The sequence below is a fragment of the Theropithecus gelada genome, chromosome 6 (genome assembly GCF_003255815.1).
Source record: "Theropithecus gelada isolate Dixy chromosome 6, Tgel_1.0, whole genome shotgun sequence".
NCBI lineage: Eukaryota > Metazoa > Chordata > Mammalia > Primates > Cercopithecidae > Theropithecus > Theropithecus gelada.
Window position 1 is genome coordinate 103,672,114 of NC_037673.1, and position 26,660 is coordinate 103,698,773.

A 26,660-nucleotide genomic window follows, 5' to 3' on the forward strand; every position below is an offset into this window, starting at 1 on the left:
TGGGCTGTTGGCATCCACACATAGTTTTATTAGTCAAGGAAAATCATAGGAAAGGGGACTAGTTCTTAAATGATTTTAGTTTTCTAGAGTTTATTTCCTGGAGATGGTTGAATTTCAGGGATTGAGGAAGCCTCTCTAACTGCATTTGTACCTACTAAATAGCTCATGAAACTAGAATGAATTTTTATAAGTGTTATGCCCCAATAATATCCACCAACAGTAGTATGGGCAAATAAATTGTGATATACTAATATAATAAAAGGAATAAGCTTGACCCTAACTGAATTTCCATTTCAACTCTAGATTATCACATTATCAGATGAGTCTCTGTATTCTTCGAAGACGTTTTGATACCAGAGTTATTGGCATAATTAAAAATGAAGTGATAATGAAAGGGCCCCTCACTGCTTTACAAAACCTGTATAGTGGTCCTTTGATTTCTATGGTAATAACATGACAGATATGCCACACGAATTCTCACGGCTGTCTCGGCACAATATGAACAGCTGTTCCACTTAGAATTGCAATGAGGGTCAGCTGAACCAGGAACTTACACAGTGCTATGCTCCCAGCACAGGAGAAGAAGGGTGAGACTACCGGGTTCTCCCATCTCTGCCGCCTGCTTAAATATGGAATTCTGTAAGCTCTGCCTCATGCAGAGATAACCTCCATAACCAAATAGGTGGGCAAACTTGTGTCTTGGTTTATCAACTCTTGATGGTCAATCGATTTAAATAAGATATAAAACATGGCCGGGCGTGGTGGCTCAAGCCTGTAATCCCAGCACTTTGGGAGGCCGAGACGGGTGGATCACGAGGTCAGGAGATCGAGACCATCCTGGCTAACACGGTGAAACCCCATCTCTACTAAAAAATACAAAAAACTAGCTGGGCGAGGTGGCTGGCGCCTGTAGTCCCAGCTACTCAGGAGGCTGAGGCAGGAGAATGGCGTGAACCCGGGAGGCGGAGCTTGCAGTGAGCTGAGATCCGGCCACTGCACTCCAGCCTGGGCGACAGAGCGAGACTCCGTCTCAAAAAAAAAAAAAAAAAAAAAAGATATAAAACATTTTTAATTTGAAATTTTAATAATGGATGCAAAATAATTTGTTACATATTTAAATATGTTTCGTGTGATGTAATGTTACATATGTTTAACTTAAAATATGTTTTATATTAATAAAACAAATACTGGTAAAGCCACACTTCAATTTACAAAATAGAACTTACGAATTTGGTCGAAGCCTTTTTTGTGCTCCTAGAATCCCAGCCCACTCCCTGTCCTCCCATAGATAACAACCACTCTGAAATTTTGCAATTGTTCTTTCTTTTTCATTTTTTCTAAATTCACTTGCATCCCTAAATAGCACATTATTTAATTGTGTTGGTTTTGAACTTTATGCAATGATGTACAGCTTTCTGCATTCTTCTAGGACTCGCCCTCTTTATTCAACTGTTTCTGAGATTCACACATATTGAGATATGTTGTTGTAATTCATTTGTTTTTACTACTTTGCTTAATTGAATTAAATACGTAAAAGTTCCTGGTTTTACTGTGATAAACAATGCTGCTATGCATATTTTGGTACACGTCTCTTGGTTCACATGTGTTAATGTTTCTCTGGGGAATACTCCTATGAAGGGAATTGCTGTATGTGCATGTTTACCTTTTTAAGATAATGCCAAACTCTTTTCCAATTTCCGCAGCAATGTGTAAGTGTTCTCATTGTTCTACATCTTTGCCAAAACTTAATCATGCAAGACTCACTTTTTGCCAGTTTTTTGGGCATAAACTTTGTATCTTTTAATTTGCATTTATCTAAATACAAATGAGTTTGGGTTTGTTCTTCTATACCAATTTAAGAAAAAGCTTGTTGAGTTTGATTTTAAAAAACCTTAATAGGATTTTGTTTGGAATTGCATGATATTAATAGATTAATTAGCGGAGAATTATCAGGTTAAGAACTGTGAAAGGTTTGAGATTTTACTCTACTTGCAAATTCACATCAGTCCGTTAGTTTCAGGGATGCTGGCAGAAGACGCTAGACTCTTGAATCAGAGACAAAGGACTTTATTACCCACAGCAATGGCAGTAGCCAGAGTATCAGCATTTTCCTGAAATGCTGATTCTGAAGGTTCTGAAGCTGCAATTCCCACAGGAAATGTGAAGAGGGTGGGTGACCCCTGTGTCTATACTGGGTTGCGGTACAGGAGAGGAACACTGAGCATAGGAAACAAGCGTTTTATATGTAACAGCAGGTATGTTTACCCTCTGCTCTAGAGGGAGACACTATCCCTGTCTTCGAAGGCCATTCACCATAAGAACATCTTTGAAAAGATAATCCAGAGCAAAGGCAGCACGTAAGTAAGCAACCTCTACTTGAAAGATGTGCAGAAATGCAAGATGCCTATGGAGACTTGTCTCTCAACATGACATCCATAGAATATTAAGACTTCCTTTCCGTGAAGATGTTTGCTGTCTACATTTTTTTCTGTCTTTAATATAGTTTTGTAATTGACTCATAAAAGGAATGCTACTTTGTGTATTTGTTGCTTTCGTAAAAAGTATTTTTTGAAATTACATTTTTCTACTTCATGATTGGTATATAGAAATGTAAATAGGTATTATATTTGAACATTACATCAACTAACTTTTAAATCCTCTTAATTCTATATTCTAGATTCTTTTGGGGTTTTGCTTGTCTATGTCTGTTATGTCTATATTCTTGTCAGCTGTATATACTTCAGTTTGTCCTTTCCATTATGGCTCCTACCCTTTTATTTTGATATTTCTGTGCTGGCTTAGCTCTCTGATTACCATGTTAAATAGAAGTTATAATAGTAGTAAACATTCTTTTTTCTTTTTTTTGACACAAGGTCTTGCTCTACTGCCCAGGCTGGAGTGCAATGGTGTGATCATAGTTCAGTGTAGCCATGAATTTCTGGATCCAAGCAATCCTCTTGCTTCAGCCTCCTGAGTAGCTAGGACAGGAGGTGCCACACCCAGCTACTTTAAAAATTTTTAGAGACAGGTCTCACTATGCTGCCCAGGCTGGTCTTAAACTCCTGGCCTCAAGTGGTCCTCCCACCTCGGCCTCTCAAAGTGTTGAGATTACATGTGTGAACCACTGTGTCTGGCCTTTTAACATTTTTATACTATTTATTTAGTTTTTTCTTTAAGTATCTGTTCATTTTGGTAGTTTCATTTTTCTTATACAGGTTAAACACCTTTTTAATACAACACGTTCATTTTGTAGTATGTATCTGAAAATGTAATATTGAAGTCTTTGAGGATGTGGATCTATTTGTTGTCTCTACTGACTTGCCCTGCTAATCCTGGGTTACGTCCTTTTTTTTTTCTCTGTGATTTTAGATTGTGGGTTTATATTTGCTGGCATGCTATCTCTGGGGTTTCTTTTGAGGCCTGGGTTGAGGGTACCTTTCTCCAGGAATGGTTTTATTTTGCTTTTGTCAGACACTGAGAACTACTGATATGAATCCTCTTAAAAACACAATGATCAGCAACATAAACTAAGTAAACAGTGTAGATTCAGTTACTAACTCCATCTGTTTTGTGTGTGTGTGTGTGTGTGTGTGTTTGAGACAAGGTCTTGCTCTGTCACCCACATTGGAGTGCAGTGGTGTAATTATGGCTTACTGCAGCCTCACCTTCCCAGGCTCAAGTGATCCTCCCACTTCAGCCTCTCAAGTGGGATTACAGGCATGTACCACTATGCCGGATTAATTTTTTTTTTAATAGTTTTTTTTGAGTTTTTATAGAGATGGAGTCTTGCCACGTTGGCCAGGCTGTTCTCGAACTCCTGGGCTCAAGCAATCCTCCTGCCTCAGCTTCCCAAAGTGCTGGGATTACAGGCATGGGCCACTACACTTGGCTTAAATCCATTTGAATGTTGTTAGTCAGTAGCTGTTAATTTGCAGGGAGCCCTTAAAAAAATCCATGAATAGCCCAGGCTGAGAATGGTTACTTTCCTCACTATCTGCCTCTTCAATGTTTTGATTTATTGTAGTTCATTGTTTTTAAAAGGGCAGAGCCTTTCAGGGATCCAGGCTTTCCATGAGGTAGACTCTGATATGACTCTCAATTATTCACTGGCCCTAATGTTTCCACAAGTTCTCTAGGCAATCGTGATCAATATAGTCCCATATTCTGATTGTCTCCAGGCTTGTCTCGATAGAGATAAAAGTTTAGCTCATGCATCAGAGTCACCTGGAGGATTTGCACACAGATTTTGGGACCTTACTCTCTGAGTTTCTGATTTAGTAGGTCTCACGTAGGGCCCAATAATTTGTATGTCTAAGTTCCCAGGCGATGCTAATGTGATTGATCTGGGGGCTGTACTTGAGAACCACCTCTCTGGACTAGGTTGGTTGGCAAATTTTCTTTTTTCCTTTTTCTTTCTTTCTTTTTTTGTTTTTTTGAGATGGAGTCTCGCTCTGTCTCCCAGGCTGGAGTGCAGTGGCACCATCTCTGCTCACTGCAAGCTCTGCTTCCCTTCCCAGGTTCACGCCATTCTCCGGCCTCAGCCTCCTGAGTAGCTGGGACTACAGGTGCCCGCCACCACTCCCGGCTAAGTTTTTGTATTTTTAGTAGAGACAGGGTTTCACCGTGTTAGCCAGGATGGTCTCGATCTGCTGACTTCGTGATCCGCCCGCCTCGGCCTCCCAAAGCGCTGGGATTACAGGCGTGAGCCACCGCGCCCAGCCGGTTGGCGAATTTTCTCTGTGAAATGCCAGAGTAAATCTTTCTGACTTTGTGGATCACATGGCCTTTGTGGCAACCACTCAACTCTACTGTTGTAGCATGAAATCAGCCACAGAGAAGGCAACAACAAATGGATATGATTGTGTCCCAAGAAAACCTGATTACAAAGATATGTGTCTGGCCATGTTTGACCCAGGGGCCACTCCTTTGCTGATCCCTGTTCTAGACTGCTGTTTGCGCTTTGTCCCGGGCCACAGGGAGCTTTCTTTTACTTTCTCGCAGGTACGTAGGTATGTTGGTCACTGAAGAAGGTTTTTTTTTTTTTTTTTTTGAGACAGAGTCTCGCTCTGTCGCCCAGGCTGGAGTGCAGTGGCCGGATCTCAGCTCACTGCAAGCTCCGCCTCCCGGGTTCACACCATTCTCCTGCCTCAGCCTCCCGAGTAGCTGGGACTACAGGCGCCCGCCACCACGCCCGGCTAGATTTTTGTATTTTTTAGTAGAGACGGGGTTTCACCGTGTTAGCCAGGATGGTCTCGATCTCCTGACCTCGTGATCCGCCCGTCTCGGCCTCCCAAAGTGCTGGGATTACAGGCGTGAGCCACCGCGCCCCGCCAAGAAGGTTTTTAAAAAATATGTTAATGAACATTTTTAGATGTTACACAGCAGAAAATCTTTCAGGATCTCCTTTCCACTATATTATTGTAAGTGGAAGTCCTGCATTTTAAATTTCTAGGGAGAACCCCTCTTGTTTGAATAACTTAGGGCAAGGCTTTTCTAGCAGATCTGATTTTCCCTACAAGTCCAATCTCTTTAGTAGGCCAAAAAACGTTTATGATTTGCCCTTGTTTTCTTCCAGGAACCTTCTCCACCTGCTGCCTCTATATAACATACATTCCTATTAAACTCAGTCACCTCAAGGGCCCTGCTCTTTCTGTGCTATCTCATTTCCTCATGCCTTGGCACATACTTTTCCATTTTCCAGGTTGTCTTCCATTCCTTCCCCCAAGCAAGGCTGGTAAATTCCCGCTATTTCTCTAGCCTTCATGAAAAGCTCCTCCTCTGTGAAGCTCTCCCTTCCCAAAGCTGCTGCATGGCCCTAGATGCGCTCCCCATAATTATTCCCATCATTATATCTATTGTTCTCCACTGTTATTGCTGGTGCCCCAGAATGTCCCCTTGTTAGGCTGTAACTTGAGAGTGGGAGTTTCATTTATCTTTAAATTTCCAGTGCCTATATTTGTCACTCAATAAATATCTTACGTATTTATTTACTTTGGAAAAATAGAATACGTGGCTATATAAATGATGACTGTTTAGGAAATGCGATTTTAAACAACTCACTTGATATGGTTTGGCTGTGTCCCCATCCAAATCTCATCTTGAACTGTAGTTCCCATAAGCCCCAGCTGTGGTGGGAGGGACCAGTGGAAGGCAATGGAATCGTGGCCGTGGTTTCCCCCGTGCCATTCTTGTGTATTGAGCAAGCTCTCATGAGATCTGATGGTTTTATAAGGGGCTTCTCCCTTTGCTTGGTTCTCATTCTTCGCTCTCCTGCCACCTTGTGAAAAAGGACTTGTTTCCTTCCCCTTCTGCCACGATTTTAAGTTTTCTGTGAGTCAATTAAACCTCTTTCCTTTATAAATTACTCAGGTATGTCCTTATAGCAGTGTGAGAACAGACTAATACACACTTATTTAAATGCTTGAGGTTTTAATCTGATCTCTATAATCACCCGCCCAATTAGAACCTCCTAAACTGAGTCTCGTTTATTATTCTGGGTTAGTCAAACCTACATAAGTCTGTAGTGAAACACACAAAAGCACAGACCACTGCATGCATCATACCCAACCAGCATCAGGGCAGTCATTTATTGTCTCTAAAATAAAACAAAAGACACAGTGTTTTGTTTCTCTTTTATTGCAACCCATTGCAAGGTCAAAGATTCACGGAAATATAGAAACTACAAACCGGGTGAATTTTCTTTATCCACTCAAAAAGACATTAAAGACAAAGGACCAGAATTTTCCACTACAGCAATATATTTCATAGTCTTTATTCTGAAAATACTGTTGACATTTTGGAGAGAATAAAAAGCCCTGCATTAAACGTATTCACATGTATTTATGACATTCTAAGCAAAAAAAAAGAAACTCTATATTGCCCAGAAAAATTACTTTAAGCCTCATTTCAAAGCATCTAATGAGAACACATTCAATAACCATCACAGGATCACTCAAGGTGATGCCTTTTTCTGGCTGGTTTTTTTTTTTTTTTTCTTTTTTGAGATTAATGCTTTGAGGCTGGATATGGTATTTCTATGGAGTTCTACAAATGTACCAAAGCAGTTTTCCAGATTATGTTGCATCAGGCTTTCTGGATTAGTCAACATTTTAGAGAATAAGTGCAAGTCCCCACCCCACCCCACCCCGCAAGCTAAAGCATGTTATAGTGCTGTACTTTAGATGCAAACAATGCAACGTTTAAAAAATCAATTATATACTCTGAAACCATTTGACAACCAAACTGTAACACTCCAAAGGTTATTACAACTTTGAACTGAAATGGTACCATCTATATCATAGATGGCTCTCCCTTCTTTTGTCTTTTTTAACTATTTAAAATATAGTATGACATATATAAAAATTAAACTTCTGCATATTCCCTCAAGCTACTATTACTATACATACTGTCTTATAAATTAGTTTTGGATTAAAAATCAGTTAAAATATTGTGAAATAAGCTATTTCAGTGGTGGGGAAGTAGATACGAAAATGATGTATTTCAATGTGTAAGAAGAAATACAGTTTATTAATGTTAAACAGCTTTTTTCTTACACAAATTTTATTCCCTTCAAATTAAATTAGAAACTCATTTAGTGACGGGAAGAATACTCATGGTGCTTACTGACTAGATTTCCTAACTGATTGGGATTAAAACAAAAATGCCACATCAGAAACATGTTGACATAATCAAAGGAAACAGTTGTTTACAAAAAAAGAGAATCATTAGAAATCAGTAAATGGCATTCAAATGTAAAGCTATCTTTTGCTTCTCACAGCTAATGTCATGTTAGCAATGTGAGACTTAAAGAAAGTGAAACTCAAACCTCAGTATATCTGTTAACGACCAAATAACAGTTATATTCACTCAGGGAAAAATAAATAGCAAATTCACAAGTTAGGGTTTTGTTTCTAGTTCTGCTGTGAAAGATAATCACTCTTTAGCTTAAAAAGGCTCCCTGATGTCCTCATTATAAATCTAGACACAGGAACAGTTATTTGAGCCTGAGTCCCTAATATGAATTAATTGTAAAGATGTGTTAAATCAAAACATATATTCATTTACTGATAGGTCTTGTCTTAACTGAAGCTGGCAATCTTTAATTAAACAAAGAAATGCTTATTTCTGACAAGTGTAAACAGAATTTCAATGAACGGATTTTCTAATTTTCCTTCTTAACTCATATATTAGCTAGCAATAGATCTTTGTAGTAGCACGAGAACTAGTCCAAAATGACAACATGCACATATCCAAAAAACCTGTTCAAAAACCCAAAGCAAAGCAAAAAAAGCAACAACAGTAGAAAGATTGTCTACTTATATCTCACTCATGAATCTTCTATTAATGTGACTACCCTCTCGTATCTCAGAAATACACTTTAATAATTACCAAAATTAAGAAAATAATGAAATGATCTGTACTTTTTAAAATAATTGCACACCATTAATTACATTGGTGGCTTCAATGCTAAGATTAGTTTCAAATATCATTAAAATATATCCTGACCAGTTACTATCCAGGAAATAAAAGCTAACACAATGTTAACGTAAAACCAACTAAAATATTTAGTGCTCAACAGAATGCATTTGTAGAATAATGTATAATTAATTTTTGTGAGCTGGCCAGGGGAGTTCAGATTGTTGCCTCCATATAACAAATTTAGAAAAGGCTTTATTCTTTCTAGTCCCCAAGTCACCTACCAGATAGCAAGTTGGCCACCTGAGGATGCATGGAGTTAGGCAGTGCCACAGTGGATAACATGCTACCTCGGTGGCCTGGAAGAAGGCTTCTCTGTCAGGAAATGATCTGGAATAGATCAGAGCCCCGGTGTAGATGTGCACACATGTGTGAGTATGTGAGAATGTAAGTGCCTGTACGTGTAACATCACTTCTATTGTAGTCGTCATCAGCAGAAGTGCACAATTCATCCCATGTAAAAAGAAGGCCTTCTTATTTGGACATCTCCAAGTGGCAGCAATTAGAAGCTCAAAATAATACATCCAATTTTTTGACTCTATATTAAAAAAACTTTTTTTTTTTTAAAGAGAAAGAAGCCTTTGAAGTTAAAAACTAAAAAGTTTGTGGCTTTCATAATCTTTAATTTCTAAGAAAAAAAGCCAGCTCACTTGGGAACAAATGACAACTGCACTTTTGGTATGTAGTATGCAAACAAGACACAAACACACATACTTGAACACATACAGACAGGCGACAGTTAAAACCCTTCCGAGAGATCAGCCCCCCAAATGTACAATTCTCCTCTGCTCTGCTGAATGATGCCAGTGGACTAGGCAGGGCAGGAGCGTTAGGAGGAGGCGGCAGACATGTTGGGGGTCCAGCCCATCTGATAGGCTCTCTCCAAGGTCCTCTTGCAGTCCTGCAGGACGGTGCTAAAGGTGATGTGGGGGTACTGCTGCACCAGCTGTTCCACCGTCACTTCGTTGACCTGCAAACAAAGAAGAGCCATCATCACACAGAGACCACCAACACCATGCCGCTGCCCACGCTCACTGATGTGCTGCGGCTGACTCACGGTGGCACAAGGAGCCCTGGCTTTGCTCCTCCTAGCGATGTGAGGAAGGGTTTTGTGAGAAGATATGTGTCCCCTTTCATCTGACCTTTCTGATCTCCCAGTAACACACCTGCCCTTAGGGATTTTTAAAAGACATAATATCAAGAAATCAAAAGTGTTTTCTAGAAGCATAGATGACTGTGATTTGTCAAGATCTTAACCATGTCCATTGAAAATCCAGTGCTTGGGAGGTGAAGAAGCAGTAAGATAGCTAATGTGCACTTGACTTCATCATCAACCCAACAGCCTTCTTAGGACAAAAATTGTGGAAAGCCGGAGAGTATACACAGGATTCCAGACAGAAGTGTTGGGGAAGATGTTTATTTTTCTTCCCTTTAAATGTTAAGGTACTGCAAACTTCAAGTGCCTTTGTGAAAAGGGCTAAAATGTGAGGAATCAATAATTAAAACATACATGGCTGGCAGGTCAGAGATGGCCCCAATAGACCTTAACCATCAAAGATACCACCTTGATTCTTGATTAGACAAGGCAATCAGACAGGCCTAATTAAAACTAACACCTTTACAATTGCTGTGCTGTGAAGGGATTAATTTGTCAATTATTTTTAAGCTGATTGCAGTGCATATCACAGAAGTAGACAGTTTTCTTCATCCTTTAGATAAATAAATGATTAACCTAAGAACCACAACTTTTAGGTAGCTTTATTTAAAATCTTTATTGAACACTTGAGCATTTTCAAATACATCAATATTTCATTTTTACTGAGTAAGCTAGTCTGAAAGAAGGTACTTGTGATACACATTTTTGAGCATACCTCTTGATGTCCATTATTGGAAAAGATCAGGATCACTAGGAAAAACCTAAAACAACATCAAACCCTTGCTGTTTGCTTTGAAAGCCTGCTTAGAAGTATGATAATCATGAAATTCAGTTATCTGCACTTTTCTGAAATAGCATGATGTTTTCTAAGTGATCTAGAAAACTATGTTATCTGTTAATCTTTTTACATTATTGACACAGTTGATATTTCAACATTGTGTTGATGATACTAAATCTTTGCCAGAGCATTTCTCTATTTAAGAACTGCTTGTGTTTAAGTCAAATTTAACCAAGCCATATAACTAATTCTTTTTGTGATAAAGCTATGATTTATAACATTTTATTTTCAAAAGCTAATAAAATAATTTTGAATAAAAAAAGGAAAACTGATACACATATTGGAGTTGAAATATGAACTGATTAATTTAATATAATTTAAATGTGTGCTCTAAGTCTAGAGTTCAGACAGCTTGTAACAGTACATTTAGGAGTCATCTATCATCTGGCCTTGCCTATTCCTCTAGCATATGTTTGATACTATCCAGCCACTTGGCCTAGTTTCAGTTTATTAAGTTGTTCAAGTTCCTTCTGGTCTTGGGATCTTTACACATCCCTGGAATACTTTTTGCCTCACTTATCCATTATGATCCCTTTCTCATGCCTACTTCCTACTCATCTTTGAGTTCTTAGCTTCCATGTCATTTTCCCAGCAAATTTGGATCACTGCCTTATCTCTGCTCCCCTCACTAAGTTACGTAAGTATTCCAGATCATTCACTCTTTCAATACTGCCTACTTTTCCCTCAGAATACTTATTATTGTACTAAGTGAATTTATGATTGCTTAGTTTAATGTCTATTTCTCTTGCTCCAATCTAAGATCTATAAGAACTATGATGAGCCAGGAATAGTTATGAGTGAGTGAATGCTAAAACAAATACAAACTACAAATAAAAAATAGAAATCCAAGAATAAGGCAAAGCCAGACACTGACACTAACATACTAATCAAGAAGGCCAACAATTTCTTGAGGAACTCATATTCAGTTCAAGAATCTCCTCCTTCAGGGAAGCCCTCCCTAAGCAACCCAACCCAGAAGGTTGAGTTAGGCACCCCTTCCCGGTGCACCATGGCGGGCACCCTGCAAGGTCTGTCCTCTCTTTGAGCACTCTCACACTGTATTACAATTATCTGTCCACTTGCCTATCTCTTCCACTTGAATAGAAGTCTCTGGAGATTAAAGATTGGCCTTTTATCTTTAAATCTACTGGGCAGTTCAAAATAGAGAAGAACTATGGCAACTATGGTTCGTATCATGGACTTTGGAAGCCACCAGAAACAGGTTTGAATCCTGCTTTCATGTTACTTCTTTTCTTTTTTAATCTACCAGGTTTTATTTTGATAAGATGTGATTAAGGAATCTAATTTTAGTTAAAAAAAAAAGTATACTTTAAGTTCTGGGATACATATGCAGAACATGCAGGTTTGTTACATAGGTATACACGTGCCATGGTGGTTTGCTGCACCCACCAACCCATCATCTTCCTTAGGTATTTCTCCTAATGCTATCTCTCCCCTAGCCCCTCACCCCCCGACAGGCCCCAGTGTGTGATGTTCCCCTCCCTGTGTCCATGTGTTTTCATTGTTCAACTCCCACTTACGAGTGAAAACATATAGTGTTTGGTTTTCTGTTCCTGTGTTAGTTTGCTGAGAATGATGGTTTCCAGCTTCATCCATGTCCCTGCAAAGGACATGAACTCAGTCTTTTCTATGGCTGTATAGTATTCCATGGTATATATGTGCCACATTTTCTTTATCCAGTCTATCACTGATGGGCATTTGGGTTGGTTCCAAGTCTATGCTATTGTGAACAGTGCTGCAATAAACATACGTGTATATGTGTTTTTATAGTAGAATGATTTATAATCCTTTGGGTATATACCCAGTAATGGGATTGCTGGCTCAAATGTTATTTCTGGCTCTAGATCCTTGAGGAATCCCCACACTGTCTCATGTTACTTCTTTAAGATTTGGTTTTTCTCAACTGTAAAGACAGGATAAAAGTACTTATCATAGGACCGTTATAGGGATTAAATGTAATAATATGCCTAGCACTGTGACTCATGTAAAAAGCCCACCATACAGGAGCTCTCACTATTGGAGGAGGCACTCAGTAAATGGTCACTGAATGAAAGAGTTAATTCATGATCTCTTAGGGCCACCAGTTCTCTGTAGCGTTAATCAATATTGTTCCACCTCTAAGTTATCTCATAAAATAAACCTTGTTAACACTAGTTGTAATGTTAAAAATAAATTAATCACCAAGCAAAGAATAACTTTTAGAATGTTCTCCATGTACAAGAAAAATCTATTTATCTTAATGCTTTATTGAGCAGATTCCAGAACTCTCCTTAATAACATAGTCTAGGTTTTAAGTAACTACTTTGGCATGGTTTGGATATTTGTCCCCTTCCCATCTCATGTTGAAATGTGATCCCCAGTGTTGGAGGAAAGGCCTGGTGGGAGGTGTTTGGTTAATGGGGGTCTGCCCATCATGGCTTGGTGCTGTCTTCAAGATAGTGGGGGAGTTCTCTCGAGATTTGGTTGTTTAAAAGTGTATGTGGCACCTCCCCCAACTCTCTCTCTTGCTCCCAGCCTCGCCATGTGACATGTGTGACATGCTTGCTCCCCTCGCCTTCCGCCATGACTGTGTTTCCTGAGGCCCTCACCAGAAGCAGATGCCAGCATTGCACTCCTGTACACCTCAGAACCATGCGCCAATTAAACCCCCTTTCTTGATAAATTACCCAGTTTCAGCTATTCCTTTATGGTAATACAAACAGACTAATACATCACTGTCAGGAAATTCTTCCTTTTTTTAAATGGATGTTCCCCATGCTGCAGTTAGATGAGTTGCCTCCGTCCTGCCACAGACAAACAAAAGGATGCAGTTTTCACTAAGAGATGAAGTCATTTGGTCAGAGAGGAACCTTGGAAAATCTGCGTCACATTGCAAAGAAGTAAATGTAGTCCAAGCCATTTGGCATTCAAGGAAGTACTAACTAAAAATAAATGAGAAAAGAATGGAGCAGAGAAAACATTCAAACCCACTGTTAACGATATGAACTCTTTTCTATGGTACATCTTTTCCAATTTATACACAGGTTTGTACAGAGTTTTGTACCTAGGGTTGACAGGCAATTTGCTTTGGAGGGTCAATTAATTTAAAAATAGAAAATATCTCTATGTGATAACTGTTTTCCAGGAAAAGGCACATAATTCACCTTAAGCAAACTTGATACATGAAGATAAGGATTTATGAAGTATACAAATTAGAGAATAATTGTTCACTTTAGTAAATAATTTCATGGTAGGGTTAATTTATTTTGCCAGCTTCCCCCACATATTTTATATATACTTTGATTTCCCAAAATGCAATTTACCTATTTCAGCTGCACAAAGTAAAATACATCTGTAGTTGAGAATACAGATGATGATGTGTTTGTTCTCTGGCTTTCACAGGTTTGGGGTAAGAACTGACAATAATTTGACTTTGTGTAACTGCATGAAAAATGGCACCAGTAATCCTCTGTGGATATAATGTATCTTCTAAGCAATCCTTTTGCTAACTGTACTCTGTAAATTTTAGGAAACAAAGCAGTGGGGAAAATGCAAATATTTCATTTTAGAGCTCTGTTGGGTAGAAGTTATTCAGGGGAAATACACGGGCTCCTATTTAGGGAGGGTTCTATCTTTTACTTACAATCTCTCCTGGCAATAGTGTGACAAATATTATACTACAGTTATGCTCATTTACTCCTCAGAAGCACACCTTATGCTCGCCTTTTCTTTGTATGGACTCCATAAGTGCTTTGGTGCCATAGAGGATTCAGGTAAGACACCAGCAGAGCCCAAATCCTTTTACATCGTTATGTCTACATGCACATTTCTGCGACATTTTGTCATGCACAACTCCACTTGCTAGAATGAAAAGAACCGCTCTCTGTTCCAACTCACAAAATATATGTCATATAAAAAGGGAACATTACAGATGAAGTTTTTTTTTTAAATTTCCCCATGATCCCTGGTTTTCTGTATTCAATTTCTTTTCCTCTTGCTGAAAACTATCAATGGCAACTCCTATATGACACATGAGATTTAAAAAATGCAATGTATCTTCCTAAAAAAATATGCTGCACTGTCATTTGAAGAAATTACTGTGATTAAAGGGGAAAAAACCATGTGCCACAAGTTTTTTTTAAATATAAGAAAGACTGGATTTTATACTTCTCTCCAAATGCTGCATAACCATAATTTACATTTTCAAAATGGTTATAACTCTTTTTAAGGTAGTAGCAATTTGTCTGGTATTTTAATCTATTTTGAGTTAACATCTATTAGCACTTTGTGAAAATGTGAGGCAAATTGCTATGCTAATGAAGGTAAATCACACCACAGTTTCATGATATGGCTGCTGCTCTTACGGAAGGGTGAGGAGAGAAACTTCAGAGTTACAGAGTCAGTGTAACCAATTTATCTAGGCCATTACAGTCTCTTTATTAATTTCCCCAGAAAGTTCCAGATAAGTGTAAACCCAGGCCTGACTTATCTCCTCAATGACACGTACTGTTCAATAGACGTCATTTCTGATAAAATTTGCAGAAGAAGCCATTTACATTAAGTGATTGTTACTTCCTTTTTAACTCAGGTTTTAAAAGAAGACATATTTATGATGGGGGAAAATATTTGACATCTGATTATATTAAAATCACAATTAAGACAAAACCACTTAAAGTTCTTGACAACAAGGAGAATTTCAGTCATCTCTTTGTTTTTAGTCCTACAGGCACTGTCTGGTATATTCTTGCCCATTAGAATACAGGCTCTATGAGACAGACGTTCTTGCTGGTTTTGTTCACTGTCAAATCCCTAGCACATAGTATATACTCAATAAATATGTGTTGGCTAAATTCACATAGGAGTTGTTCAATGAATATTTATTGAGTACATTAAAAAAGCACCAAATAGTACTGAGCCAGAAATTGCAGAGATAAGCTCACCTTGTTCCCAGACTGTTCAACTAGAGTGGTAGCAGTCTCTAAAGTCCTGATATTATGGCAGCCCCAGACTCCTTTAATCCTCTGAAGTTCATACCCATGGTGATTCTTTGCGCTATTGTCTTTTCCATCTGACATCACCAGATACCTCTTTCCAGATACATCTTCCCTAGAGTTTCCAATAATGTTGCACAGGAGACCAAAGCAGCTCATGATGGTGGTTTAGCAAGTTTTGCTGGGTCATGTGGCTGTCAGGGCGTACTCAGAAAATAACTAAGCTACGCTTTGGATTACCTGATGTCAACCCTCCACACTGGAGATCGTTCTTAAACCAGGTGTGTAGACTAAGAGGCATGCTAATGATCCTGGACACGAGTCAGTTTCCAAAACTTGGCAAAACCCCACACAGTTCAGAGGATTTGACACTGGTGTTTACAGCATCAGCAGCCTGCTCAAGACGGCAGGCCCAGGAAGGCAGATGATTTGGAAATTTTGTGACATTTAAGCTCCCTTTTAATGTCATAGTTATCTGATGGCAAAGAGGAAATTGTGGACAGGTCTCCTGACTCAAAACAATGCCATTTCTATCTTCTGATTTCTTGGGCTTTGGGAGTTGGTATGCCTTCACCCCTATGTGGAGGCAAGTGAAAATGTGAAGGGCTCTCTTTTTTCAGTTGGTTCTGCTGTCATGGTAGTGTTTAGTATCTGATGCCTCAGAAGCGTGCAATGAATGGCAATCTCAGATAAGGAGAAATTCTGCCACCAAAAATGCCCCATGCCCCCACTGCTAAACACATAGTATTAGGCTTTTGCGTGTTAAGAGACAATCAAACCCTTCTCTTCAGCGTGGTTTATTTTGGCAAAATACTTGAAAACAATTTGTTAATGTTTTACTCAAATAACCAATAAAGCAAAATAAAAGTATGTCTCTGTTCAGGCAAGGACGGGGAAGACAAGAAGGGAATAATATTCAGTGAACATCTATTATTTCCCAGACATCTAAGCATGAATACCCCTAATCAGATGGAATTTCTATTTCACAGAGCTAGTAAATGGTAGCTAGATTTTGAATTCAGGACCCTAACACACAGTGCTCTCTGCACTGTACCACATTGCCTGGCCCCTTAGGTAAGACGGTGTGGTATGGAAAGTGTCAGACTGGGGTCTAGCTGATCTCCTGCCCTGTAAACTATTTACTGACATTCGTTTTTTTATTGAATATAAACGAGATTGCAGTTTGCATATACATACATTTCAAAGTCCTTGACAGTGTTTTCAAAATGGCTGCTCTAAATGTAAATTATAATGGATCTCGCTTGGCCTGCAGAGTGGTCTATTGTGGAGCTGTGGGTTACCTGAGACTTTGAAGCATGATGGAAATGCGAAGGAGCTGCAGGACTGACAACAGGCCTTTGGATAGGCCATCCGTGACTACGCCAGAAACGGGCACTGCTTCCTTTCCTGTCTCTCACCCATAAAAACACTTTCCCTTGTTACAGAGGTAGGATGGCCTGCAAGCCAGATATGGCCCCTGCCTTCTTGTAGCTTATAACCCAGCAGGGGAGGAACAATGACACCAGCAACAGCAAAGCCTGGGAAGTGCTTTCTAGGGAAGTGCAAGTTGCTGCAGAAGGAAGCCCACAGTAGGCACCTGACCTGCTCCTTGAGGGCTGGAAAGGGCTTTCCAAATGAAGTGATATTTGGACTTCTGAAGGACAAGAAGGTGTCAGCCTGTGTACCATATCCACAAAATATGCACATATTATTCAGAGAAGAAAGGAAACCAGCTTATGAGCTAGAATAAAACAACTCATCAGGCATTACTTTGTAAGCTATGCAATGTTTCTCCCGCCCCATCCAATGAACTCAAGTGTATACCTGCAGTAAGTTATTGTATCAAATAGCTCTGCTGTGAGGAAGGGAGGGGCGAAGAAGGTGGACCCCTTTATTTGCAGGCGGGAAAAGTAAAAGGCCCACAGTATATCTGTGAAGGCATCACAAATAGCACACTCAGCTCCTGCCTCCGAATTCAGGGCTTGGGCCTTCACACTGGTCTGTCATTCTTCACAGACTCCCTGGGTAATGTCACTCACTGCTAACAGCCCCAGAGGCTGACTCCTGGCGGCCCAGAAGCAGAGTGCTGTCTCTGGGGCAATACGCCTCCGAGGCCTGCTTCTCTCCGCGTTTCTTGGCTCTCTGGGAAACTAGTGGATATCTGTGGAACCTGGTATTCACCGGGTGCCAGCAAAAGTCATCGTGAACAATGCATATTCAAACAGACCTTAATGTGCTTTCAGCTGGTGCCCACAGGCTCTAAGATGGGCACATATTAAAAAGGATGAAATCAGGGTAATGTGAATTTTAGTAACACCCCAAATTTGCATGTAAATGAGGTGAGTCATCTAAGTGCAGTTTAAAATATTTTAAATAGGACACCAAGAAAAGAGAAAAAGAGCAGACGATATATTGATTTTTCCAGGATCCTGCACAGCTGACAACATGTGCCCGCTCTCTGCTGGCCTGTGTAGATTTTTATAATTCTATCTCTCTCCCTTTGCAGCAGGACTTCGCACGTCCCTGTTCAGGTGACATGCCACATTCTGCTGAGGTTTGCTATGGTGAGAGCAGGGAACTAGGAAACTGGTGCCTCTTCAATCTCTCACCTCTTTCTCTTCAGTGGCGAGGCTAAGCTTCCTACCTTAGCACTTGGCTCCTTTATTCTCCCCTGTAATCAGCTTCACATTCCCTTCCTTCCCTCTTCCTTTCTCAGACCAAGGCCTTCTGCCATAAACCCTACAGTGACTCATATATAGCAAACTTATGATAAATGTTTACTGACATGAGATGAATTAAACTGTGTCTACAAGGGCAAGAAAGATACAAACAAGAATAAAGTGGTTGTCGACCCAACTGCTCATTAGAATTACCTGAAGATCTTTTAGAAATCCCAGTGCCCAGGCCATATCCTAGACCAGTTATATCGGAGTCTTGGTGGAGAGGGAGTCAGGCATCAGTAGTTGTAAAACTTCCAGGAGATTCCAAAATGCAGATCGGGGAGACCTACTGGTTTAAAGCCACTGACTGAAAAAGCTCCTAGAATGCACAGGTGATTCCTGTTCTTGGGGATCTGAAGGCAAGGTTGAACTAAGCACCTGCCCACTTCCCACGATATGACACCTCTGAGTTAGAGGTTCTGGGGAAAAGGAACTGTTGTTACTATAGCTTATTAGCCCTTCTTTTTTCAAATATTCATCACTGTCTGAAACAAAATATGCATTCTTTGAATGTGGTAAAAATGGACTGGCTTCTTCTCCTTCAGCATCAAGTCTTAGATCTCTCATTAGGCAAAGCCAAAGGTGGCCTCCATCTGATCTTCCCAAAAGCTAAGGGGAAGGAAAAAAAATTCTCCTATCCCCAGTTCTCACATGGACCTAGTGCTTCCTCAGTGGAAAATCCATGATATGGAAGGAGAGGGTATTCATGATTAGGTATTTAATTTTTTTTTTTTTTTTTTCTGAGATGGAGTCTCGCTATCACCCAGGCTGGAGTGCAGTGGCGTGATCTCAAGCGATTCTCCTGCCTCAGCTTCCTGAGTAGCTGGGACTACCGGCACGTGTCACCATACCCAGCTACTTTTTTGTATTTTTAGTAGGGACGGGGTTTCACTGTATTAACCAGGATGGTCTCAATCTCCTGACCTCGTGATCTACCCGCCTCAGCCTCCCAAAATGCTGGGTTAATACAATTTTAAGAAAAGAAATTTTAAGAAGTATAGTTGACTATCTCATTGGAGCCTAAAAGCAACTTGCTAAATCTGGGAGTCAGCTGACCACAGAGCATCCATAATGTACAATGCTTCAGGCGTGAACCTCATACCGGTAGCCTGGGGTCTTTAAGGATGTGTTTTTCATACAGAGGTAAGAAATAGTACTCTTGGGTGGCAAAAAAAAAAAAAAAATTCATCGAAAAATCCCAAAGTATACAATAAGACAGATACTGAGAATGCAATGAACCTGACAGAGGCAGGCTCATAAATTCATTCAACTTTGTCAAATGCAGTCATTCCATTTCGGAATCTGCAATGATTGGAAGTGCTATGCTCTGTCAATATCACAACAGGCCTGGCTTCATGCTGTCTCTTTTTCATGAAATGTGTGTTGCCTGTTAACACTAGCGCTGCTTCTATTCACTTGAATTAGCACAGTGAGAAAGCAGCAAAGAACTTGGGAGGATGGGGATCACAGAAACGCCTGCAGTGTTAAGTGAGAATTGGGGCTTGCTAACCTGAAGCCTCTAATTAGAGATTAGTGTGACAGGAAGTCCAACAACCAGACTGTCAGAGAGAAAAATTAGTGACATTTTCATTCCCTGTATCACCAAGCTATCCTCCACTGAGAAAGATGTTTCCAAGCTATCCTCCACTGAGAAAGCAAGCTCCAGGTACACAACCATGGGTTGGCCGCTTTACGGCCACAAACCACTGGCCAGGACTTGGCCACACTCAAATCTATGCATATGTGCATGTGGTGCAGATAAGAACCAGAACATAACGTATGTGGGACACCAGGATGGAGAAAGTTGCTTGGGGGAGTCATCTGTAGTGCTACAAATGATTCAGCAAATGATCAACAATTTGAAAAAAGAAAAACTAGGCCCCAATAAGATAATTAATGTAGTCACTAAGTGAGTGGTAAGTGCAATGTACTTATGGAACACATCTAGGTATTTCTAAATTAAACTCATGAAGTTAAGCTGAAAAACATAATCGAGGGGGAAAGCTCTCTGAACTAAAAGTGTGTTGTCTTTTGTGCATAATGGCTTTCTCAATTTCAGTTTTTATTTTCTTACATAAAGGATAAGGTAGTAGTAATCAGCAAGTGCACACTTGATGAAAAAAAATCTTTCTAAAATTGCCATTTCCATTTTGTAGCATTTACGAATTTGACCTGTTTCCTAAAACAAATTCATGATTAGCAAAAATTTATTCTGCATTAATGTGACCGGTAAATCTGTAGATTCAAAAACCTGAAAATAAGTGCTATTCTTGGTTTTCAGAAGATGAACTGTACATAAATCAGAGCATTGCAGGGCTGGGCTCTGAAGGATGCCAAGTTCAACCATGCAGCAGATGCTGAGCTCATCTGAATGTCCTGATCCCCCCGGGGCTTGCAGCTGCCCTCACAGCTCCCCAGCTATACAGATTTCATATGAAATCCAAGGGGGGACCTTTCTCACTTGTTTATTTATTTTCCTCTGTCTAGATACTTTTTACAATCCATTAAATTATTAAGAGGCAGTGCAATCTAATGATTTTCAAATTTACTTTTAGCTGTATAATACTTTCACAAACCAAAACTGTAGATTTCAAGTACATAAAGCAATAAGAATGGGGCTGCTCTGGTTGAAGAGAATGCAGATGAGAAACACAGTCCAATCTATCCATCCATCCAGCATGCAATACATATTTATTTAGCAACTAGTGTGTACCAGCCACTGTGGTAGGTCCTGGTAATATAACATAGAAGGAGAAACCCACAGATCTTATATTCTAGTAAGGAGAAGGAAAGAGATGAAGGTAGGAAGGGTAAAAATCAACCACTACAACAAGCAAGAGCTAATGTTTATTGCTTGCTTCATAGGAAGAACACCACACAGATTAATTCACTCCACTCTCTCGATGTGAGACAGATGCTATTATTTTCATTTTACAGATGAGGGAATGGTGGCACAGGGAGGCGGTGGGGAACGCAGAGATAGCAGCAAAGCCACAGTCTGGTGAAGTGGAAGACAAGAGACAAGCATTCTCTGGCAGGACGGAGTGGTTACCATATGGATGCTGCTGCCAAGAGATGGGGGAAGTGAGAACAGAAAAACGGCCACTGCATTTGGTGACACAGAGGCCACTGCTGACCTTGAAAAGAGCAGCATCAGTGGCATGGTGCGGATGGAAATAGTTCATAACAGGTGGCGAGAAAGTAAGGAAAACTGTTCCTAGACAATCCTTTTCAGAAATTAAATAGAATGGCAAGAAAAGAGGCTAGAGGGCCGGGCGCGGTGGCTCAAGCCTGTAATCTCAGCACTTTGGGAGGCCGAGACGGGCGGATCACGAGGTCAGGAGATCGAGACCATCCTGGCTGACACGGTGAAACCCTGTCTCTACTCAAAAATACAAAAAACTAGCCGGGCGAGGTGGCGGGCGCCTGTAGTCCCCGCTACTCGGGAGGCTGAGGCAGGAGAATGGCGTAAACCCGGGAGGCGGAGCTTGCAGTGAGCCGAGATCTGGCCACTGCACTCCAGCCTGGGCGGCAGAGCGAGACTCCATCTCAAAAAAAAAAAAAAAAAAAAAAAAAAAGAAAAGAGGCTAGAGGACCACGGCTGAGAGCTGATGTAGGATCAAAGTGAGGCTCTTTGTTCAGAAGAAGCATAACCTTGGGTGTCACTTAAAAATAAATAATCAGCAATTTTACAGTACTGTAGCTGCCCATTTGCTTGTCCTCTCTCAAGAGGCTGCAGGCCCCATGGCATAGGGAGTGTATCTTGTTCACTGTTCTTTTCTGACCTATCACCTATCACAGTGACTTGAATATACTAAGTCACTCAATAGATATTTCTTGAAGAAATCAACTATTAATAAAATATATGATAAAAATTGGAGGCAGGAGAGGCTTCGTTTTTCTCTGAAAAATTGCTTGCAAACAGGAACAGGATTTTCTCTAGGCACAGCATAGTAGGCCCTGAAGACCTGCTGCTGCTGGATGGCCAGGCCTGGCATGTGGGCTGAGCCATCGCTTCCCCACCTGCAGTAGTCCCTCAGTCACCTGGTCACTGCAGGCTGGTCTTGTTGCTACTTGGTGAAGTCAGGTGATTAAGAGTTCTGGGATCTCATCTGAGCTCTGCTGAGGAATTGCTGCTACCTATTCTATTTTTAAATTCGAAAACTAATATGATCGTACAATCTAATTCTTTCTTTTTTTTTTTTTTTTTTTTTTTTTTTTGAGACGGAGTCTTGCTCTGCTGCCCGGGCTGGAGTGCAGTGGCCGGATCTCAGCTCACTGCAAGCTCCGCCTCCCGGGTTTACGCCATTCTCCTGCCTCAGCCTCCCGAGTAGCTGGGACTACAGGCGCCTGCCACCTCGCCCGGCTAGTTTTTTGTATTTTTTAGTAGAGACGGGGTTTCACCGTGTTAGCCAGGATGGTCTCGATCTCCTGACCTCGTGATCCGCCTGTCTCGGCCTCCCAAAGTGCTGGGATTACAGGCTTGAGCCACCGCGCCCGGCCTAATTCTTTCATATAATTACTGAAACCAATCAAAGCTCCAAGGAGATTATTTACTGCAAAGCAATGACGCTCCAGGGTGCCTTCAGGCAAACTCCAACACAGCAATCTATTCAACCTACGGTATTTGGGGAACAGTAGGCTCTCTCCTTCCCCCTTTTAAAAGCAAATGAACAATTTCACTATCCATCAATCCCATAACAGAGGCCAGCAAAACATAAGTAGCTACTTGCAGCACATTCCCTTAAAAGGTTCTACACAGATGTTGATTTTCCTGCAAAAACAAACCCAACAAATCTCAGCCTGGACATTGACTGGCTGTTTGACTTGGCAGGTCTTCACTCTTTGCTCACAAAAGGACTGACTCCTACTGGTTCCACGTTTCTTCTTTCTCTGGAAGTTTGGCTGTAATTTAGTGAGTCCTAATGATTAAAAACAATTCTATTATTTTCAAGAATTGCTGCCTTGGTCTCAGGAGGCCAGTGCTTCTATGAAGATCTAAGCTTGTGAATTTATATTCATGGCTAGACTATTATGAACCTGTTGGACAGGTGATTAATATGGCAGACACAAGATTCCAGAGCAGGTATGTATATGTGAATAAATATAATGATAATGCTAATAGTAGTTAACATTTATTGAGTGCTTATAGTGTGCCTGACTTTGAGCTAAGGTCTTTATCACAATATTTCATTTAATTTTGTAACAACCCTATGGGATAAATGTCATTATCATCCCCATTTTTCAGTTGGTGAATTTGAGGCTTTTAGAGATTAAGTCACCCAAGGTCCCGGAGAGAGTAAAATGATGGAGGTAGAATTTGAAAACCTAACAGTTTGACACTAGTGCTCAACCTCTTTTATAAAATTCCACATCAGTGTTTATTGGTTTCATATTTAAATACTGGAAAGGACTTATAGTTACCACTTCTTAGAAGTTCAGGTGAACAGGGTTGGAAGAGGAGGAGATGGGAACACTTAACTAAAATGAGGTTGAAAGGTAACCTCTGAATTTCAGCTGATGTGTTTTTCCCTGTTTCAATTACCAGGAATAATCAGGAGAGGGTTGTAAAATGCGTTTTAAAGTGCTCCTATGTGAAAATCACCTGGAGAAACTGTTTCATCAGCAAAAGGAACAAGATGCTGATGCTTCAAGTGAAGGACTGAAGTTCAGATTTTAGAGCCCCAGCTGCACTCTCACCATTTCTCATCCCCTCTTTCTTTTGGGGCCACATGTCATGTGGGCTGTCTGAATAAGCGTTATGTCACCCACAACAGAGGACTGCACAGTCTGATACAGTTAGACCACTCCTGCCTTATTGGAATAGAATGTTTTCTTTTCTTCTTCTTTTTTTTTTTTTTTTTTTACTTTATTTTCTTTGATACAGCATCAATTTTAAATCTTACATTTTGGCTATGGGCAACCTGGAAACAGCTGCGCAGACAAGGCAGTGAAGAGGAGAGTCCCTGCAGGTACACGCTTTGTTTCATGGCTGAATTGCTACCAAAACAGTCCTGGACACAGTGCCCTCAAATTATTTTTCTCTGAAACTGATTTTTCCAGTTAGTTCTGTACGTTAGTTACAGAGTCCTATATTATTTTCCCCATAGGGCTTTCCTGCTCATGATTCCTAAACAAGCTGATAAAAACTCCATTTTCTCCACAGGAGTAGTTAAGTTGTTGAGGCTTTCGCTTACCGTAATTACTTCCTGAAATATGCAGTGGTCAATTTTTCCTGAATATTTTTACATTAAATTGGGCACCCAAAACTTGGTCTTAGATATTTTCAGGTGGTAAAGCAGACTCCTGGCTCGAAAGAGCTGATTGGTTTCTATCACTTGCTTTCTGTATTGGCTTCTTATTGATTCGATTTAAGAAAATCTCTCTCCCATTTAAAAATGTAGAACTCCATGTGAAAACCGGGATTTCTTATGTCCTGGAGAATATAGCAACATTTACAAAAAGAAATCACTATTTCACTCCTCAACTAAGAACTTCAGGAATTGGGGCAGGTAAGGAGAACGGTCTTGGCAATGTCAGTTTGATGAGAAATGAATTAATTCGATTATTTTCGTGGTGTGGATCAATAGTAGTCGGCCTCCACAGAAGCCCCTGGCCTGAAGGCAGCTGGATAATCAATAGGCTCACACAGAGGTGGCTCTCCTCTCCAGCAGCCTCTCTCATCTTTTCTGGGCGGGCTCTTCACGCCTGTGTAATTCTAATTTATGTCAACTAGAAATCAAAGAAATTCCAAGAGGCTTTGGTCATAGGACATTAGGGTGGACCTTTCACAATCTATTTATGTCTGTTCCTTAAGTAATGTGGCCCCCACAGCCCTCCAGGCGCCTCTACTGGCCAAGGAGGAAAACAAACCTCCCAGCAGAAGGGTAGCCATCTGCTCCGGGCCATGGCAGAGGCGTGGGGTTAGGTAAACCGAGGCACACTTTCTCCTCCCCATCTATAACTATGCAGGGACATAAGAACCAAGCATTTTAAGCAAAATGCTTTGCCAAGAGTGGCTCCCTCAATAACGCTCTTTAATGATACCCCAGACGCTGGCATTTTCAAATCAAATGAACAGTGTATAAAATTAGTTCTGCATGAAGTTAAAAAAAAAAAATAGAAAGTGAAAGGGAGCTTTTAAAAGCTCCAGCATTTCTCCATCCAACTGCTTTTCACAAGGGTTTGGCATTTGAGAATTGCTACGTTTATGATGTTATTCACTGCTCATAATTCAGGCCTGCGTCTCCAAACTTCTGTATTAACACACGCTGCAGAGGTTTCCACCACGACACTTTACCACCGAGGCCTCGCAAACTAGCCAGGCTGCCTCTGGTGAGGGCTGTTTTTTTCTGCCAGTGCCAGGCCATGGTGCCTCCTCCCTTCTCATCAACCTTGTCATCCCAAACATTTTTCATTAACCTTGAACACTGCATTTCCATTTGTCCTACAGCTTTCTCATGATTTTTTTTTTTTTGGTCCTTTATAGTTTTGTTCTCCATCCAAACTGCCTTATAAGAAATGAAGAAAATATAATACAATTACAAGAAACAGATCTATAGAGAATCTAGAATTCACTGAAGTCACAAAAACCATTTCTATGACCAAAGCTTCTGTTTATGATTGCGGAAAACAGAGTGAACATACTGCTGCTCTTATTAGAGAGTTCCGTTGATTACACAAGTATTTTTAACTAAATCACCAAATAAATGTGAGTTAAGTTGATAGGTGATTTCGGGTCAACTCTAATTCCCAAGGTCAAGTAAGCCTTTGAACAGTCTTTAAGAATATAAGCTCACCCCAATTCATCAAAGCCGTCTCACACAGCGTTTTCTTCTCTTGGTTCTTACAATGCACTAAAGTTTAGGAGATTAAGTGGCGTCAGCTTCAAAACCCTCTAACATGCTTATCCATCCAGCAATCAGAAAAGCTACTCAAACAGGGGCTTCTTAATGCACTTCCTGACTTTACAACTGCATGGGGAATGCTGCATTGTTGAATGACTGGAGGACTCCTCCCCAGGAATCACCAATGTTGCAGCCAAACATATTTACTGCAGTTTCGCTTAGCCCTTGTTTGACAATCCAAGTACATGTTGCTTTCATCTGCAATGAATATGTTTAACTTTTCTCATTTGTTCTCTGCTAACCTCCCAAGAGAGATGGGGGTGGGGGTCGTGGGGGGAAACACTGTTTTCCTACAACAAATACAATGCATTTTGTTATTCTTGCAATTCCTCAAAAGCTGAAATGACGAAAAAAGCATCAGTTTGGTAAAGTATTAAATATAAGTGGCCCTCAATAAACTGACTGTGAAAGAACATGCAACTAGAATGTTCTTTCTCAGAACCACAGGATCACAGAATACCAGTGCAAGGGTACACAGACTTCACAAACCACATCTCTCTCCAGTGCAGGGATCCCACTGATGCCATTCCTGGCCGAGGAATTTACTGAGTAGATGTTGAGGTTCCCTGCATC

General features: G+C 40.4%; 1 protein-coding gene across 1 annotated transcript in view; it reads right to left on the minus strand.

The window, feature by feature from the left end:
• Positions 1-6,618: 6,618 nt before the first annotated feature.
• Positions 6,619-26,660, minus strand: part of FBXL17 (F-box and leucine rich repeat protein 17) — a 548,560-nt gene continuing 528,518 nt past the window's right edge. The window contains exon 9 of the mRNA XM_025389005.1: positions 6,619-9,445. Within this exon, the coding sequence (XP_025244790.1) occupies positions 9,305-9,445 (141 nt within the window). The 3' untranslated portion in view covers positions 6,619-9,304. The remainder of the gene's footprint in view (positions 9,446-26,660) is intronic.